We start from the raw sequence: 19,484 nt of genomic DNA on the forward strand, positions 1-19,484 counted from the left end.
CAAAGAGGCATGCAGGCCAGCCCCGCCTAATTAGAGCAGACAAACTTCCCAGTCCAGACGTGTGAGTGACGGCCAAGATCCAGGCGCACCCAGACACCCGCCCAGCTGGTGTCACTCTGTCTGTCCTTGCGTAATCCCCTGCCTGCCTCTGTCTGTCCCTGTCAGCCCTCCTGGTTCTCTCGACAGTGCCCAGACTCTCTTTTTGGCTGCGAATTCCCGGGTGTTGTCATTAACCCACGTTTGCCTCAGAACAACTTGTGTTCGTTTGCACCATAAGGAGAAGACGCACAACATCCACCGCCCTGCGTGGGGCTGCCAGCGTGGCCTCTGTGCTCACCAGCCTCAGGGGTGAGGGGTGGTGACTCCCCATCCCCCCACCACCTCTTGGTTGTAGAAAGTGGCCTTTGTGGCTGGCTGATCCACATATCACGCCTGTTTGCAGCATGCCAGACTGTACAACAAGGCCCTGTCACGCAGCCAGCCTGCCTTTATTCCCTTTATGGAAACCACTCCACTAGGGGCAGGAGGACAAGGGCTGTCCTTGGCTGAGCAGGGGGTGGCCCGTGACATTGGAGGAAAGCCCTGATTCCCCTGTGGTGCCTCCGCCCCCTGCATTGCAGGCCAGCCCCCAGGAGGAGCGAGGGCTGGGAGGGGTGGGGCAGGCAGCAGGCGGCACCATCTGTGGCCGTCCTTTGTGCTGGCAGTGGAGTGATCCCTCCGTCACTGCGATCCAGCGGGCCTCGTGCTTGGCATGCAAATGAGTTTCCAGATGCCCAGTGCCCCCGCACAAGAGGCGGTACCTAGGGGCCTGGGAGAAGGATGGAGTGGGCTGGAGGCTCGTTTTTGTCTGTCCTGGCCTCCCTGAATAGGCTGCCTCTCCAGCTGCAGCAGATGTGTGCTGGACACCCACATAGGGGTGTTTGTTGGTTTCTGGGCAGACACACATGCCAGAGAAGAGTGTCTCTTCTCTCATACTGTCCTCCTTTTGAGGGTGGTGGCAAGGTGACCCCACGGAGGGGGGCAGGATACATCTTTTAAGACTTAGCTCATCCACCAAGCCCCCTCCTGGAGAGAGAAACAGGGACGCTCTTGGGAACCACAGCCCCTGCTTGCCTTCTTGGTTGGGCATCTTTGTGTACCACACAAGCCGAGCAGATGGAGCAAGCAGCCCTGGTGACTTCTTGGGGCTTTGGGCTGATGGGAACCGTGTCCAGGATCTGGGCAGCTTGGGATGGCAGCCTGCCCAGCCACTCCCAGTCATTGTGCATATGGGTGTCTTCCACCAGTGCCGGCCGAATGTGGTGGTGTACAAGAGGCCTGAGGGGTTCCTTATTGAGTCAGAGGGGCTGGGGAGCCGCGAACACCTAGGATTTTGCCTTCTGAAGGCTTTCACCTCCTCCCCACCTTCTGGTCCAGCCTCAGGCTCTACCACCAGGGCATGGGGCCAGGGGCAGGAGCACTGTCTCTGTCCCTGCCGTCTCTGGCTGTGGTTACTGTGAGTAGCTTTGCTTGACTGGGCCCCCGTCTACTCATCTGTAGAATGAGGATAATAATAGCTAATGATGTCCTAGATGGTCAAGAAAAAAAAGGATGCAGAAGCACGTTGTGCAGCATCCAGATGGGAGACCCTTGAAATGTGGAGTCGGCTTTGCACCCGGCCGAGTGGCTGAGCAGTTATGATTCAAAATATGCCTGGCCACTCTTGCCCATCGACTACTTCCATAACGCTCAGGTCACTCCCAGCAGGAGTAGGACATCAGCTGAGGTGTGGCCACCGTTTGTCCAGCATTCCACAGACCCAGGAGGCCCCCGTCTGTCCCTCCCTGCAGCCTGGGAGGAAGGCAGGGCACGAGGCATTACTCCTTTTTACCTCTAAGCAAACTGAGGCCCAGAGAGTCTGTGGGCGCCTGGAGTCAAACAGCAAGATGGTGACTGAGCGCAGCCAGTTCCCCCAGCCCTCAGCTTCCTCATGTACTTCAGGAGGACAGGCCAGCTGAGACAGGCTGGACAGCCCAGGCTGAGGCACGCTGGCCTGGGGGGCGCTTTTGGCTCCTGTGGCCACATGGGGACAGTGAACAGTGAAAGAAAATGGCAGTTTTCCCCAGTCCCCAGTTCATGTGGGGCTCTCTCATCCTGGATGTGGATGGCTGCTCCGTGCTCCTGCCTTGGGCACCCCTGGCTGCCTCCAGCTTGGCCCCCGACCACCCTGGCCACCCTCTTCTCTGGACATCCTTTGTCTTTCTAGGCATTTGTGCCCAGCAGAGCAGGGACCAACCGTGGGTGTGACCAGAAGGTGTGTGCTAGGGGGCCAGTTTCTGGGCAGGAGTTTCAGGGACAGCCCTGCAGACACTCCTAGGTTGTCAGCAGATTCCAAGATTTTGTTCAAACCTTGTAATGTTTGAGCCCACCCATGGGGAGAAGCCACGCTTTGCCTCTGATCGAAGTGTGAGGAGGTGAGCTTCCCTCCCTGAGGGATCTGGGGTGGCAGGCAGCTGCTAAGCTAGCCCTGACTCAAGGTCTGTTAGGCCCCCTCACTCCTCCAGTTTCCACTTGGCACCATCTCTGCCACCCTTCCTTCCCATCATCCTGACTCTCCCCCTCTTTGCTGCCTCGGACGACTACTTCCCGCACGCGGGCCATTCTGACCGCCTCTTCATGACAGAAGCTTTTGTATCCTCCTTCAAGGGTGTCAGTCCCATCTTACAGTTGAGAATACTGAGGCCTCCCAAGAAGGCTGAGTAAGTCTTCTGGTGTCACACGAATCCGGGAGCAAAACCCGCATGGATAGCACCCAGTCTGGGGAGGGTTGGGGAGGGGTCTTGGTGTGGCAGGGTGTGATGAACAAGCACCCACTGACCATCCTGTCCTTCCTGCAGCCCTGTTGTCCTCCTGGTGCGAAGAGCTCGGCCGCCTGCTGCTGCTCCGACATCAGAAGAGCCGCCAGAGCGATCCCCCTGGGAAACTCCCCATGCAGCCCCCCCTCAGCTCCATGAGCTCCATGAAACCCACTCTGTCACACAGGTAAGTGGGTGGGTGCCATGGGGGCAGGCGCTGAGCAGACACCCCTCTGGTCTCAGATCTCCTTGGACATGTCCCTGGGGTGGGGGCCTCTGCGCAACCATGAGGATGTTGCATTTTCTAAGGTGCAGTTGTTTTTTCACATCTTCATGAGTGAGCCCTGTTTCTCCCTCTCAAACAGTTTGAAAGCACTGAGTTTGTCACTTTGGTGGAGGCTGTTTTTCTTCAGGTTCTAGGCTTCTGGCAGAACGTTAGAAATTCTGAGCTCAGCACCTTCCCTCTTTCTTGACCAGGGTATTGGGCAAACCCAGAGAAACCAGGGGCTGACAGGGATCTCAGGAAGGCCACGGGGCTGGTGGTTCCAGCCAAGAAGGGGACAGAGCCAGCCCAGGCCGGCCACCCTGGAGCGAAGTAAGACTGGGCTGGGTCCACCAGAAACCCAGGGTCACAGGCAGGCATGGGCTTGCTGGAGGCCGACAGCACCAAGAAATTGTCCAGTCCACCTGCGCCAGCCTCAGAAGGAGCACGTGGCCAGGACTGTCAATTCCCCCAGTTAATTATCTTTGGAGTCCCTTGCTGAGCTGGGGATGCTCTCTCTGAGCGCTCTGCAGGCTGACCCTGCAACAACAGGGCCTGTCATGCTGTCTGCTCTCCCCTGTGTGTGTCCCCGCTAATGATCAGGAGGGGCATTTGCAGTCAGAGCTCGGCTCTCATTATCCAGCCTGACTGAGGGACCCGCAGCCCAGAGCATACTGCAGGCAGACCTGGGTCGCACCATCGAGGCGCTGCTGGGAGCTCCGGTGTCAGCCACGCTTTATAAATCGAATTAGAGGCTTGTTGACTTTCTGAGCTGGGAAGGACCTTAGTGCTCATCATGTCCAGTGCCCTCCCTGGGCCTGATTGCCCCTGACATGTGGTTGCCTGCCTTGGTCATAAGCCCTTTGTACCATCGCAAGCCTGCCACCACCCGAGGGCACTGCCTCCTCAGACCCTGGGTCTGGCTGCTGAGCAGCTCCAAGCCTCTCTTCTGTAGCAGTGTTCCTTAGTGCATTTACACAGGGTAATTTTTCTTTATTATTATTTTTTTATTTTTATTTTTTTATTTTTTTAGACAAGATCTGGTTCTGTCACCAAGGCTGTAGTGCAGTGGCGCAATCTCGGCTTACTGCAACCTCCGCCCCCGGGCTCAAGTGATCCTCCCACCTCAGCCTTCCAAGTAGCTGGGACCACAGGCATTCACCACCACCCATGGCTAATTTTTTGTATTTTTGTAGAGATGACATTGCCCAGGCTGGTCTCGAACTCCTAAGCTCAAGCAATCTGCCTGCCTCAGCTTCCCAAAGTGCTGGGATTATAGGCATGAGCCACCATGCCAGCCTATTATTATTTTTAAAAGACAGGGTCTCACCCTGTTGGACAAGCTGGAATGCAGTGGTACTATCATAGCTCACTGCAGCCTCAACCTCTTTGGCTCAAGCGATTCTCCCACCTCAGTATCCTGAGTAGCTGGAAGCATAGCCATGCACCACTACACTTGGCTATTTCTTTATAGTTTTGTGGAGATAGGGTCTCGCTATGTTGCCCAGGCTGGTTTCGAACTCCTGGGCTCAAACAGTCCTACCACCTTGACCTCCCAACGTGCTGGGATTACAGGCATGCACCACTGTACCTTTCTGACACAGGGTTAATTTTTCATGGTGCAGGACTTTGCAGGGCATTTGGCATCTTGGTCCCTACCCGCTCTCTTTTTTTTTTTTTTTTTTAATGCCCACACTTGGTTAATCCCACCCACCCCGTTCTTCTGATGACTGCCCTCTTCCCCTAAGCATTATCACAATAAAAGTACCCTCCCACATTTGAGGGGAGTCTCACCTTTGGTTAAGGACCGCTGCTCTAAAAAGACAAAACCTGCCTCCACCTCCCTCTGTGTACCCTTTGCTAAAAACCACAGTTTGTCTTCATCTGAACCAAGCCACTGAGTACAGGCTGCAGCTGCATTTCACTTAAGCAGCATACCTTGCAGTTGCTCTCGGGAAGCTTTACCTTATTAATTCTAGCCCAGCCATCCATCCCTCCAGAATCATCCTCCTCTCATCATCCCATGTGTCATGACCTTCCCAAGCTTCTCTCCTCCAAGTTATTTTAGTAAAGTTGTTGCTGATGGTGGGCCAGAGTCCTGCAGCTCCCCACTAGGGACCAGCCTCAGACCTGCTTGACCGTGATTGTTCAGGTCACAGAGTGCCACAAATCTGGATCTCGGCCAGCCCTTTGCCAGCTGAGTTGAGCTAAGGCATGAGATTGTTCAGTCCCGAGGTTAAACAGAGATGAGGTATTTCTGTGCTTGAGGAGCAGCCTCGAGCTAGTTGGGGAAATAAGACTTATTGGGGCCACATTGGAATCTGGCAGAGCAGGGCAGGGCTAGGGTTCACTGACAGGCAGACTGGGCTTTGGGATTCAGATGGAGGAAGACGGACAGGGCTGACTGTCAGGAGGCTGCCCAGAGGATGGGAGTCTTGAACTTGAAGGACTTGGGCTGGGAGGGGTAGGAGCATTCTATGAATTCAAGCTGGCTTTCCCAAGAAATGTTATGGGCCGAAGAGCTACTCGCCGGCACCCAGTGCCCTGCTGCCTCCACCACCATGGCCTCAGCAATCTGTAAGTCCAGCAGAATGACCTAGAATGCAAAGCCAGTGGTCTGAGAGCTTGAAGACCAGGCTGGCACTTACTCTTTGGGCCATAAGTGGTCTGTCGGAGAAAGGAAAGCCATGTGGGCTGGAAGACTCGCTGAGTACTGGTGGCTAACCAGTCGGTTCCGTGGAGCGAGGCTTCCTCGTGGGAGCACAGGGAGGTGGAGGGCCTGCTAGACAATATCCCACACTTTGAATGGTAGAACTGGAAGGAAAACTGGGGCCAGAGTAGGAAAGTGACTTGCCCCAGAACACACAGCCAGTAAAGGGCAGAGGAAGATATTGAACAGCGCACAGGGCTCTGCTGTTTAGCTGGTCCTTCAGGGTCAACGAGGTGGTATCTAGTTGTTAACCCGATTTGGAGGGTCTTTTTGGAAGAGGGTCATCTGTTCTGATCCACAGCTCACCTTTTTCCCATTTTATAGCCCGTGTTCCTTCTCCAAGCCCCAGGCTATTCTGAGGACACGTTGTGGTTGAGCAATTGAAAGTTACAGTCTTTCCTTGCAACCTTTATGAATTTCACAAAGGATAAATCCCTCATTTCCAGGGAAACTGCAACGGGATCCATCACCTCGTAAGTCCTCAATGCAATTTCCCAAACAAGACGGAAAGAAAATGGAAAAGAAAGCTGAGCGCTTTCACAATTAGCAAACTGTTTTAGTCCGTCATCCTCCATAACTTTATTGAATGGCTTGGAGGCAGGAAGCTCTTTTTGCCTTTTCATTAAGGAGACATTGAGCTGGAGGTGAGCTTGGGTGAGCTGGGACAGTTCAGATTTGATGCCCGCAGGTATCTGGCTGTTTGAAGGCTCTGGGTCCTTGCCTGAAGGCTCTGAGGACAAACAAATGGGAGAGGATGAGGGAGCCTGGACACTTACAGCCCCGCCCTGCCCCGAGGGATGGCAGACGCCTAGAGGGTCCCTGGTGACTGTCATATTTGGAGAGCTCGGGTGTCACAATCATGTCTGCTGCAGGCTGCAGAGCTTTAGCACTGCGGCATGAGGCTGTGAGTCAGGCCCTGAGTTCTTCCACACAAATGCTGTGCCTCCCAGCAAGACCCTTGACCTCTTGGCCTTGTGGTTCCCTGCTGATGGGGGACATGGTGCCGCATGAGCAGGATGTCAGGAAAGGGTCAGGCTGCCATAGCCCTGCAGCTATTTCTAGGGGTAAGGGTGGTGACGAGGAATACTAATTATCCTCAGTTTGTGGACGTCTGTAGGCTCACTCCCTGTTTTGTCCTCATCACTGGCTGCAGTGGGGCTGCCGTCTATATTCACAGATACCCAGGATACTATACAAGAGAAGGCAGCCAGAGAGGCCTGGCAAGGTCCAGGACCAGTGCCTGGGCAAGTAGGACACCTTCCAAGTCCCTGCAGTGACCTGGACTTGAAGCCAGTGAAGTCTTTCTACCTCCTGCTTCCAGATTTTTAATGAGTGGTTAAAAAAGCCATTTGTGATTAGCACATTGTCCTTATGCAGATCAGTGTTGCAAAGGTAATTAAAGGCCTAATAAATCTTGTTTATGCTGTTAATTTGATTACAGTCAAAACTCACTAGGGCTGGGGAAGCCTCCAAGATTGAGAGGTGCCATCCTCCTTCTTATAGGTGTGGGATTTGTGAACCCCAATGGAGAGGCTTCTGGGCGGGAGGATCCCTGGCATCCCCTGAGTATAGCAGGTGGGGGAACAGGCCCTGGAGCCGGGCTGCTGGGCCTTGAGTTTCAGCTGGGCCATATTCTAGCTGGGTAACTGGCCGGTTACTTACCCTCCTTGTGCCTAGGTTTCCTCATCTGTAGAAGGGGAGTAACAAAGTGGCAGGAGTGGTGTGCTTGTTGCCAAGCCTGGCACACTGGGAGCCCATGGACCAGTCATTATTCCCCTGATCCTCAGCCAGGTGCCATCAAATTCTTAGGTGCTTATTCATGGCCAAACAAGAAAGAAGGGGGCAATCAAAACCAGCCACATCACACCATCTCCACAGCTGTCATTTTTAGCTCGTTTTTGCATAGCTTCACCAAAGCTCAGTTTATGTTAGGCCTTTCTTGCCCCCAAGAACATTTTAAAAACAAAAAAAACAAGGAAAGGGGAGAATTGAAAGACCCATAAATCCCTGCACCATCAGTTCCAGATGGCCAAGATGCAAGGAATTTTTTCCCTTCCTCCTTCCTACTGAAAAATTTTTAACACCCTCTAATATGCAGTTAGCTGCACAAGTTCCTCTCTAAGTTTCACCGCAGGGAGGGAAGGAAGTAGGCCCCAGTAATCGTGATGATGGAGAACACTGTTAATGGTTCCCCTAAATTAAAGAGGGTGGGAGCTTCAGCTCCTCACTGGCTTGGCATTTCATTAGCAGTAACACTACAGCCTTGCACGGAGACGGGACCAATATGGCTGGATCAGGGAAATTAATTAGGGTCTGACAATACCCTTAATGGGAATTGGTTATTTCTCCCAAATAAAGCAGCTATTACAAGTGCAAGGGAAGAAATAACTCAGCCCTCCCGCCGCGTTCCTTCATGAATGTGTGTGTAGATGCTGCCATAGCGGGTGCACAGGAGCCAGGAATCATCACTGCCTTATCCCAGGCCTTGCTCATTTTCTCACATTCAGCAAAACCTCGATCAGTGCCCGTGGAGCTGGCACAGACATGTAAACTGTCTACTGTGACTGCGGTGCAGAGAGCTCTATAAAATACGTGAAAAAAGTGCTGAGGGAATAGAGGAAAGTGTCCTTGGTTCTGCTTAGGAGAGTCCTTAAAGGGAGTATGCAGGCTGGGCTTTGAAGTATGGATAGAAGTTTGCTGGCTGGTGAAGGGAAGGCAGAAGAAAAATGAAGAAAGTCTCAGAGGCTTGAGAAACATTTTTTCTAGTTGACAGGTAGGAATGAAAACGGCTTCCTCCCATTGGTAGCATATTTGAAAAATTCCTAGGCCACTTTGATTGTATCCTGAAGTAAACAGGGGTAGCTATACTATGGCTGGTTGGAGGACTGGAGAGAAAGGTGTAAGTACAGTTGAGCAGGGTCTTTCTACCAGGTTCTGTGCTAAACTTTACTTTTTTCTCACGTTTCCTAGGAAAGTGTTAGTCCCACTTTACAGATGAGAAAGTTGAAGCTGATGGAAAGTAACATGTCCAAGGCCACAGAACGCTTCAGTGGCAGAGCCAGGTTTTGACCCCAAAGACTGTAACTCCAGAGCCCACATAGGGAACCTCTCTCCTGTTGGGCTTCCCTCGGTCGGTTGAATATTAACCTCAAAAGGGGGTCCCTGAATCTTTGCCAACACGGCCAGTCCAAGCTAAAGCAGATGATTTAGTGTATAAAGAAATTCTTTCCTGGAAGACTATTTGGGTTTTCTCTGCAGCTGGCCTTTGAGGCCCATCTTTACATCTCCACTGTCCCTTCATGCTAGGCGACTTCCCCAAGAACCCCCAGGAAGATGCAGCCCTTCTTGGAATTCTTGTGGCTTCTAGGTGGCCTCTGCAGTGTGCTCCCTTGCCTCGTGGCCATCTCCGGACAGGAAGCGTTGCCTTGCTGGATCCTAAATTCCTAAGACAGTGGTGAGCCTGATACGGTCTGGTGACCCGGCGGCCTCGCCCTTGACTGGCTGTGCTACCTCTGTGAGCCCCAGCTTCTAAGATGGACATCTATTGGGCCCACTTAATGGGGCACTGAATGAGTTCTTAGGTGAAGGGCACTTCGCAAAATTCCTTGCATCTAGGAGTCACTCAGTAAATCAGAACAACAGTAACAGCGGCAGCCAGCAGTTTCAGGGTGTCCAAGGTGTGCGGGACTCTGGGCCTCATACATATTAGGCACTTACACTTAACCCTCACGGCAGGCTTCGAAGGGAGGGGCTGAATCAACCCCATTTCACAGATGAGGTTGCTGAGGCATACAGAGAGTGAGCAGTGGTTTCATCGCTTCCCTCTGTGTCCTCCTCTCACTTCCTGGGCCCCAGTGGCCATGTGGCCACAGACACACTGTGTAGGTGGTCGGTCATCAGGCTTAACGAAATGGACATATTCATTTTCAGCATCCCTCCAAGGGTGAGTCCAGAGAGGTGGTTTCTCCCTGGCACATTTTTTTGTTTAGCAAAGGCTTCCTGAGCCCTATTGGTGTGTGAAGACATCATGCTTGGCTCAGGGAGCCCAAGAAATCAGTGACAGCTCCTGAGGCAGAAGGGAGAAGGCAGAGGGTTCTCACTCTTGCCAGGAATTCAAAGAGCCGGTGGAGTTCAGTACCTTGTGCAAGGGCTTCCCGGAGGAGGTGGCCTTTGGAAGAGCCTGGAAAGGATGAATGGCATTTTCAAGGTGGGATGGAACTTGCCAGCCTGAGAAGAGGCACAGAGGCCCCTGTATTAGGGAGCACTTGGCAAATTGAACCGTTGCTGCTGACATTGCAGATGGCTTCTGGCCTTGGTGCTTCTGTGGGTGGAGCAGGGTTGTTGGGGCAGTTTTGGCTGGACAGGACTGTGGCTGGGAGCAGCTTGTGGTGTGATACCGGGCAGGCCATGCTGGATTAGGGTTGTACAGAGTGGGGCAGAATTATTAAAAAATGCCAGGCACCTGTGACCAGGCGAAGCACGTCTGCAGGTTAAACTGTGCTCGTCGGAGAGAAGGGCTCTCAGGCACCCTCCAGACCCTCCTCCCATCCCAGCCAGGCCCTGCCTTTCTGGTAGCAGCCCAGGGGTCTGGTTGGTCCTTCATCCTTGGGCACAGGGACCAGGCATTCCCCCGGTGGTGGTATCTTGAGTCTAGGCAGTGGCGTCACATCAGCAGGGCTGCTGGGGGGGGGCCTGCGGGGGTGAGAGCCTTCTCTGCGACAGCAGGAGCCCGTCTCCCCCAGAATGAGATGAGTCACGGTCCTGTCGGTGCGGCTGCCACTTCTGCTTCTGCAGCAGGTGCGTGTGGAGGCAAGCTAGTCCTGAGACCGCCCCACACGCTGTGCCTGTCTCTTCCCCAGTGCACGGGCAGCATGCCAGCAGGGCCTCGCGTGTGTGTACGGACCTGTCCTCCATACGCCTGTGTGCATCTTTGCTCTGGGGCGGCAAACCTTCCAGCCAGGCAGTGGGATGCCCGGTTTGGGAACGTTGGTTAGCTTTGCTTCTCACCAAGTTTGGGGCAGAGGGGACAAAACAGGAAGGAGCTGGTTTCCGCCCACAAGGCTCACCCACGGAGCTGCGGGGCAGTTGGGAGCTTGTTCATGGGCCTGTGTAGCGTCCCGGGCTGAGGTGATGAGGCAGCAGTTGCCCACTCCCTGGCCACAGGCAGGGCCCTGTCGGCCCCTGGGGCCTCCCATGGGGGTTCACTTCCTGAGCCTGGCCAGGCATGTTCTCAAAGGACAGGAACCTCGGTCTGAAGGCCATCAGCCTGGAGGGTTGGTGGGAACTTGTGGGGCAGAAGTTCTGGGGAGAGAAGCCACTCAGGCTTGGGTTTTGTTCAGTTGTAGGGGACCCTCTGGTCATCCAGCACACCTAGGAAATGGGCCTTGAGGATAGCAGGTGTCCAGGGGATCTCCTCTTTGTTTTGTAAAAGCGTGACCTGTAGAGCCTGCCTGTGAGACTCCGGTGTGCCAGTCTGGAACCAGGTGGTGCACCGGGTCCCCAGTGACTTCCCTGGGAGACAGAGTCTGTTCCAGCCCAGCCTTCCTGAGGAGCAGGCTCATGGCTACTTTCCTGTGTTTCTCTGCACTGCCCACTCCCTCTGGGCTCCCAGTCTGCAATCCGCCACCTGGAGAGCAGAGTCTGTCACCATCTGTCACCTTTGGCCCAAGCATCTGGATCTCCAACAAGCCACTACCCATCATCGTGCCTGGCCAACTGAGTGCCCTGAGTATAGCTCCTCTACTCCAAATGCGAGTCCTGCAGTTTCCCCAGAAATCACGAGCAGCGCTCAGTTGGGAAAGCCCTTTGACTGCATTCTCCTCTTTGAGCCACACCAGATTTAGGCTGCTGAAACTACGTTCAAACCTATTTGACCGAGATCCACGATAAATACACATACAACACCTTGACCCAAGGTGCACATGTATTTGTGTATAAAACCAAGACAGAAGCTCAAGGACTAATATTCATCTTTATTGTGTGCTCACACTCCATCACTTTCTAGTTGATTCTTTTTTCTCCCCTGCTGATTGGATGTCATCACCTGCTCAGATTCTGTGACCCACAGTTGGAAAACACGGAGTAGAGTGGAGGTATCATCTGATGCCCATTTTACAGATGAGAAATTTGAATGCAGAAACTTGCACCAGGGTCCTAAGCACAAAAGTCTCTGCCGTCACAGAGCTGTTCTAGAGGCAGACAGACAATAATCAAATAAATATATAATTAGGACAGTGGTGGAGTCCTATGAAAAAAATTCTAATGCCAGGGTGAGGGGGCAGACAGTGTTGGGTAGGAGCTGCTCTTTTATATGAGGAGGGCGGGGGAGGCCCCTCCAGCGACCCCAGACAGGAAGAAAGCAAGGGGCTGGCCAGGCTGAGAATCTAGGGGAGAGGGTATCCCGGCAGGGGAGGGGCAAGTATGAGCAGACAGTGGTGTGGTCCTGCCCTCCAGGCTGGTCGCCTCTGTGGGAGCCCGTCGGACTTGACCAGCATTGCCAAGAGCTCAGCTGGGCAAGGCACAGATCACAAGACTTGGCTGCCCTGATCTCCGCTGCCTGCGGGTCATGCAGCCCTCCGCCTCCCTCTGGGAAATCCTCACCTCTGGGCTGGGCTCCTTGCATCCCCAGAGGTGCCTCCCCAGCACCTCCAACCCCATTTGTCCTGGCTGCTAGGGTTAGACTGGCCACTCAGCTAGGGTACAAGTCTCCCAGGTGTGACTGAGAACCTTTGCCATTTGCTGTCTCCTGTGACTAAGACAGACACAAGCCAGACAGAGGCATGAGGCTCTTTCCTGTTGCCCGGCCCTTCACCCAATTTCCTTCCCCCAACACACATACACACACACACACACCCTGTGTGCTCTGGGTAGAGGCAGTGCCACAGCTGTGGGCGCTTTGCTTTTCTGCTCCTCCTGGTTCCACATCTAGAATTTTGTGACTTGGTGAGGGGGTGGTGCCAAAGAGCCAGTGCCGGCTCTCGTGGGAGAGGCAGCTTCATCCCCGGCCTCCTGGGGGCTGGCACCCTGGCAGGTCTTCATGCCCTGCCCCTTTGCTGGGATTTGCTGGCCTCACTCTTGTGCACCCCAGCGGTCGGTAGGAAGCATCACTGGACACTCACTGTAGGCCTAAGCACAAGAGGTGGGGCTGAAGGCTAACTCCTTGCTTCTGATATGTGAGAGCTCCTTGGGGAGATGTCCACAAAAACGTGGTGGGTACTGCTGGACCTGGTGAGGGGAGCAGGGGAAATATGGTCCTGGTTGGTAGAGAGGAGGCAGTGTTTAGGGGCAGGGGCAGCTCCACAAGAGGACGGAGCCAAAGCGGGGTGAGGGAATAGTGGGGTCCACCAGAGGAGTAAGTCATTCTTAAGTGTGAGTTTGGACTCTGCCTTATAAACACTGGCAGCCACCAAAGGTCTTTGATTGTGCCAGGCATCTTAGGTGTTTGAGGGAGATTAGCTCGGGGGAAATGTACACGAGAGATCGGGGTGGGGGCAGGAGAGAGTGTGCAGCAGGTAGGCCTGTACTCACATTGCTGGGGGTTGGGAAGGAAGGGTGCCAGAAGAAAGCCTGCATTCCCATGGCCTAGGCAGCCAGGCTGCTGTGAAGGGCTGGAAGGTAGAGGGAAGAGCTGACACCCTCAGACACGGACCCTTCCAGCCTGCACTGAGAAGGGACCGAGCAGTTCCAAGGGTAAGGTGGTTTGGGGGAGCCCAAGCTCTTCCTAAAGGGCGACGTGGAGTCAGAGCCTGGGTGAAGGAGGAACTCAGATTGGGCCTCAGGTCACACCACTTCATCAGTTGCATGACCTGTGGACTCGGGGATACAGGGAGACACACAGCCGTGGAAGTAGCTCTCTGCAGTGATCAGGGGAAAGGTGGCCACTTCTGAACAGCCCGTCACCATGGAGGGCACACTGTTGTGCACGGGGCACTGAGACAGGCCTGGGGGATCCAGTACCGACTCAGATGGGGGTTACCTCGGACTGACTGGGAGCTGCAGTCACTTGGTGGGGTGATGGGCATGGCCTGTCTTGAGTCTGTGCCTGCCAGGCCCTGAAGATCTCCCTCTGTCTCCCTCTGCAGTGATGGGTCGTTCCCCTATGACTCTGTCCCTTGGCAGCAGAACACCAACCAGCCTCCCGGCTCCCTCTCCGTGGTCACCACGGTTTGGGGAGTAACCAACACATCCCAGAGCCAGGTAAGAGCCTATACTGCCCTCAGCCACAGCTCCTTCTAGGCGGGAGTGTCCCTTGACCCCTGGAGCCATACCAGCCCTCTTTGCCCTCCCAGGCCCTGCCCTGCTGGGAAGACCAGCTTCCAGGGCACACCCAGCTGTGGACACATCTCCACCCCTGGCAGGCTCTGTACCCGCCTCAGGAGGGCAGCCTCTATGGACTGTCCCCATCCTAAGGCCTTTCTGGAGGAATGGCATTCATCTGATAGACAGCAAGGGATTCTTCCCTAGCCCATTTGCTCTGGTAAACAGGAGAACTTCCTCTGTGTTATTGGCTCAGGACTCCAAGGTCTAAGGTCTCTGACCCTGGATGTACAGCCTAAGTTGGATTTCATCAAAATATTGTGCCTTGGACTTCTGACAACTCCCTACTCCCCATTGCCCTAGTCAAACCCGCCTCCCTCTCATTCCTTCCTCTTTCTTCCACTCCTCCTCTGCCCAGTCAGGGGGTCTCCCACTTATCTGACCTCTGCCAGCCTTGGCTGTGGCTACATGGAAGGCTCAGGGCTACTTGTCACCCTGGAGGGAGCCACTGGGCTGACCGGTTGTCGCCTGCTCCTACTGCGCTCCAGAGCTAGCAGGGTGGGTTCCTCTTGGCCCTCACAGAGCAGCAGCCAGGGCCCTTGGGGCCCCTGTGTGACGAGACGCTGGCATCCAGGCTCGTTTGTGGGGCAGTAGGCTGCATGGCCAGGGCTCTCCCCACGGGCACCTGATACAAGAGCAGCCTCTCCTCCCTTCGTCGGGCTGCCCAGCCCCTGGAGACCGCTTGAGCTTGCTTTGTGGGGCTTGGTCATGCCCTCAGCTTGTTCCGTCACAAGGCTGACGTTCTCATCCTCCACGCCACCTGCCGCCCAGGCCCGCCCCTTATCACCGGTACACGGAATAGTCCATCCACCCTCCATTTTTCTCCTCCTCCCTGTTGTCCTGCCTCCACTTTGTTCTTTCTCTCTTTGCCCTCTTCATTTATCCCTCTTCCTCTCCACACTACCTGGGGTAGCACCTTAGGTGACAACTGCTTCTCTGCCCACAGGTCCTTGGGAACCCTATGGCCAATGCCAACAACCCCATGAATCCAGGCGGCAACCCCATGGCGTCGGGCATGACCACCAGCAACCCCGGCCTCAACTCCCCGCAGTTTGCGGGGCAGCAGCAGCAGTTCTCAGCCAAGGCTGGCCCTGCTCAGCCCTACATCCAGCAGAGCATGTATGGCCGGCCCAACTACCCCGGCAGCGGGGGCTTTGGGGCCAGGTGAGCAGGGCTGACCTGTGGCAGAAGCCATGGACGCTGCCCATCTCCCTCCTTCCAGCGGGGAGGGACTCACTTAAATGCCAGCTCCACGCTTTCTGCCCTGAGAAGTTATCCTCTGTTGTTACATGAGTTGAAGGGGCTGTCATCCCTGGCTCCCAGGGCTGGCCTGCAGATAAGGCGCTGCAGCAGCTGGGCTGTGTTCTGACAGTCGTCAGGCTTATAGAAATAGAGGGGTGACATTCTTACTCCTCAAAACCTCAAAACAACCCTTCTCTGAATTGTGTCTTTAATAAATAGGAAGATATTGAGAAAATCTGGATTGGGAAAGTCGAAGAGCAGGTATAGATGGGGTCCAGTTGCCCAAAGACAGTGAAGCAGTCTGGGAAAATCTGCTCTGCCTTGCTGATTGGTGAAAGCAGAACTATGCAGAGACTGCGAGTCCCTTGGCTCGGAAGAAAAGGGCAGGGACTCCCAGGATACGGAGCTCTGGGGAGGGGTGTGAGGCGAGCAGAGGTACCCATTCTCCTCTTTCCACCCCGCCCTGCCTAAGACCCCCACCTTGGCCTCAGCCCTCACCAGCCCTGGCTGGGTTTCTGGCCTGGGGTTGACACAGCAGTATGACCTGGTGGTTAAACACAGGGGTCAGAAACACCTGCAGCCGCAGCCGCAGCTCCGCCATCAATGCTGCAGGGCCTTGGGCAAGTTGCTCAGGTTCTCTGAGACTCAGTGTCCTTCAGAAGATGGGCTCACCAGGGCCCCGACAGCATGCAGTGAGGGTGCAGGCACCTCCGAGGGCTCCAGGAGCACAGCAGCCTGGTTGTTGCCAAGTGGCACAAATGAATGGCTGCCAATCCCAAGAGGCCCCATCCCCTCTAGGTTCTGGGTACAGCTCCATCCTCTCCCTTCCAGCCCACAGCCTGCCCTCGGTTCCCCTCAGATGCAGGCAGTACCTAACTCTTCCACCCTTCTCTCCCTGCAGTTACCCTGGGGGTCCTAATGCCCCTGCAGGCATGGGCATCCCTCCGCACACCAGGCCGCCTGCTGACTTCACTCAACCCGCGGCAGCTGCCGCAGCAGCGGCAGTGGCAGCAGCGGCAGCCACAGCTACGGCCACAGCCACGGCCACTGTGGCAGCCCTGCAGGAGACACAGAACAAGGATATAAACCAATATGGACCGGTAAGGGTTCCCACTAATCCTGGTCCAGCCTTGCCTAGCCAGCTAGGCAAACAGCCCTGGGAAACCAGAGTTGGGGTGTCGGTGCTTATGGGGCCATGTGTGCTGGGGGAGCTGACTGCATTAGGGTGCATTTGGGCTTTCATGGAAGCATGTGGAGGTCTGCGTGTTTAGAATGGGGCATGTCTAGAATGGGGCGTGTCAGTGTGCTTGGGTTTGGTGGGGTGTCTGGGTGCTGGTGTTTGTTCTGTGTGTGTTGGTGGCTCGTGTACAACTGCATATGGGGAAAAGGTTCTACATGGCTCTCTGGGCCCCCAACTCACCAAAGAGTGGGCTCAATGTCTAAAAATAGTCTTGCGACTGGTCTGTCTCCTGGATTGCCCCTGAGACCAGTGCCCTCCTAGTCACCCTATCCGTGGGTCTGCGCAGGCCCCAGTGCTGCTCCCTGACCTTCTGATGGATGGATTGGGGGATGAGGAGAGGGGGAGCCCCCATAGGAATGCAGAACAGGAGGCGAGGTGGTGGGAACTGCAGGGCAGAGGGGCAGAAGTGGAAGCTGGGCTGAGGCCAACTTTGTGGATGGAGGGTGTGCCTCCAATGGCCCAGGACCAAGGGCAGGGCCAGGGCTTCCAGGAAAAGGGCTGCAGTCTCACTCGGGCTCCTGCCTCCACCCTCATCTACCTCCACCCTCCCATGCCCCTCCCTGTCCCTGCACACTTTCTTGGTTTTCTGCCTGCCTCCCTCCCTGGAAATGCTGCCTGTGCATTGGAGTGACCACCCCACCCCACGCCACCCCATCCCCTAACACCCCTGAGCTGCATCTCTCCTGTGCGGCTGCAGAGGGCAGCAGTGAGCCTGGGTGGATCCTGCTCCCCTGGGGCCTGGTTGGTCACCAGTCACTGCCGCACAGGACGGTGCCCCCTCCCCACTCCTCCACCTCCCCAACCCTTCCCTCCCTGCACTTTCAATGCATGTGGCATTTTATTCTTTTTTTTTTTTTCTTCTCCCGTTGAAGGTCTGTTCCTCTTTCCAGATGGGTCCCACCCAGGCGTATAACAGCCAATTCATGAACCAACCCGGGCCACGGGGGCCTGCCTCCATGGGGGGCAGCATGAACCCCGCGAGCATGGCGGCTGGCATGACGCCCTCGGGGATGAGCGGCCCTCCCATGGGCATGAACCAGCCCCGGCCGCCCGGCATCAGCCCCTTTGGCACGCACGGGCAGCGGATGCCCCAGCAGACCTACCCGGGCCCCCGGCCCCAGTCCCTTCCTATTCAGAACATAAAGAGGCCATACCCTGGAGAGGTGAGTGCAGCAGTGGGAGGCTGGGAGGTGGGAGCTGGGACACCTGGGCTTGAAGACATGGGCCGTGGGTATGGCTTTGGAAGGGGTGTGGCTTGGACTCCAGCACACTTGGACAAAGAGGCAGGGGCTTAGGGGTCAGGTGCTGCTGGGTTTGAGACCTGGTTCTGCTGTTTCCCAACTGAAAGACCTCAAGCCAGTTGCCCTGCCTCCTAGGGCTGCTTGAGGGACTTGAGGAGATGTCCGTGAAGTGCTTGGCCCTGGGCTGGCATGTGCCACCACTCAGCAAGCAGCAGTTCCTCTTACTGTAGTGACTCTTGTCTTGGCTCAGCCACTAACTGGGTGACCTGGGTTTAGTTCCTCCTGCCCACATGAGAGCTTCCCCACCTCCTCTCCAAGAAAGAGAGCTGAGACAAAATGCCTCCAGTCTATAAGGGCCGACCCGTCGGGGAAGTGACTGGAAGGCAGAGAGCGTGTTTCCAGTCTATAAGGACTGACCCGTTGGGGAAGTGACTGGAAGGCAGGCAGCATGTTTCTTAGCTCTTGTTTCCATCCACACTTGGTCACTGTATAGGAAGTGGCACTGCCTCTTGGGCTGCACAGCCAGCTCAGCCAAGGTGTTGGGGAAGATTTAGGGAAGTAAAACTCACACCTCCTGCCCTCTGGGAAGTGAGGTGTTAGCAGGAAAGAAAAGTTTTGAGCAGAGACTCACCAGGGAATGAAGCATAGCAGACTGCACAGAACTCAATATGAGTCAGAGAAGGCAGGCTTCCTGGAGGGGGTGTCACAAGTGAATCCTCAGAAAACGATGCTGGCAGCAGCTGGCCCATCTGGGTACTCAGGTAAGGATTTAGTTTACCTGCAGAAGACGTAGGGACGTGGCTCCGCAGATGCCCCACGTGAAGCCTGCCCTGGTTGCTCCCCACGACCAAGCCCCTTTTTGAGCAGGGTGTGCCCAGCTCTCTGCCTGCCTCCCTCCCAGCTTGCATGCCCACTCTCAGAGCAGTTTTCTCCTCCTAGCTCCTCTCAGCACTGTGGCCTTCACCTTCGGCTCACAGCAGCTTTAGATCCCAAAGACCTTAAGTTCCTTGAAGATCTGCACATTTCCCCTCAGTATCCACCTTAGGATGGGCTGAGAGGCTTGGCAACAAGTGGAGGTATCCTGAGTTCAGGAGGGGAGAGAGAGAGAGAGAGAGGTCAGGGGCTTCCTCATGCATCCAAGAGGCTGGATCAAGCCCCAACCCTCCACCTGGTGGACACTAGTTCAGGGAGGGGCCAGAGAAGGACCATTGGCTTCTGGGTCCTGAGTTTGGCGGAGCCTCAAGCTATTGGCACCTCTCCTGGCACCTAGGCCTCATGCAGTTTCTAGGCCTTTTCTCAGCCACCCTGTGCTCAAAATCCCAGTGTCCCACTGGCTGTGCTGGGGGTGCATCTGTTAGCCCACGCCAAAGGAGGTAATCTTGGACGAGGCTTCAGCGGAATTCCTGGTCGTTGGTGTCACCCCTGCACCTGCACCTGTGCCATGCTTATGGCTCTTGCCTGCCTGAAGAGAGCACACCAAAGGCTCTCCATATTTTTACTAAATTAATCATCCTTTTCATAGAATGCTGCTGCTACCCAGCTACAGCACTGGGTGATCACAGCCTATGCAGCCTGGTCCTGTCTGGGAAGACTGGCCTTCCTTCCCCTTGCCATGGCTTGCTCATACAGTATTTGAATT

The 19,484-nt window shown here is 55.2% G+C and overlaps 1 protein-coding gene across 7 annotated transcripts in view; it reads left to right on the forward strand.

The window, feature by feature from the left end:
• The window catches only part of ZMIZ1 (zinc finger MIZ-type containing 1), a 246,166-nt gene that overhangs the window by 205,754 nt on the left and 20,928 nt on the right, over window positions 1-19,484 (forward strand). For 5 of the 7 annotated variants that reach the window (XM_032141271.2, XM_032141279.2, XM_058436430.1 and 2 more), the window contains 5 exons: window positions 2,877-3,021; window positions 13,888-14,002; window positions 15,069-15,286; window positions 16,266-16,464; window positions 17,477-17,767. In XM_032141271.2, coding sequence (XP_031997162.1) covers window positions 2,877-3,021; window positions 13,888-14,002; window positions 15,069-15,286; window positions 16,266-16,464; window positions 17,477-17,767 — 968 coding nt within the window. The remainder of the gene's footprint in view (window positions 1-2,876; window positions 3,022-13,887; window positions 14,003-15,068; window positions 15,287-16,265; window positions 16,465-17,476; window positions 17,768-19,484) is intronic. The other 2 variants (XM_032141309.2, XM_058436429.1) reach the window with 1 other exon arrangement.

The sequence above is a fragment of the Hylobates moloch genome, unplaced genomic scaffold, assembly GCF_009828535.3.
Source record: "Hylobates moloch isolate HMO894 unplaced genomic scaffold, HMol_V3 SCAFFOLD_3, whole genome shotgun sequence".
In the NCBI taxonomy this organism is placed as follows: Eukaryota; Metazoa; Chordata; class Mammalia; order Primates; family Hylobatidae; genus Hylobates; species Hylobates moloch.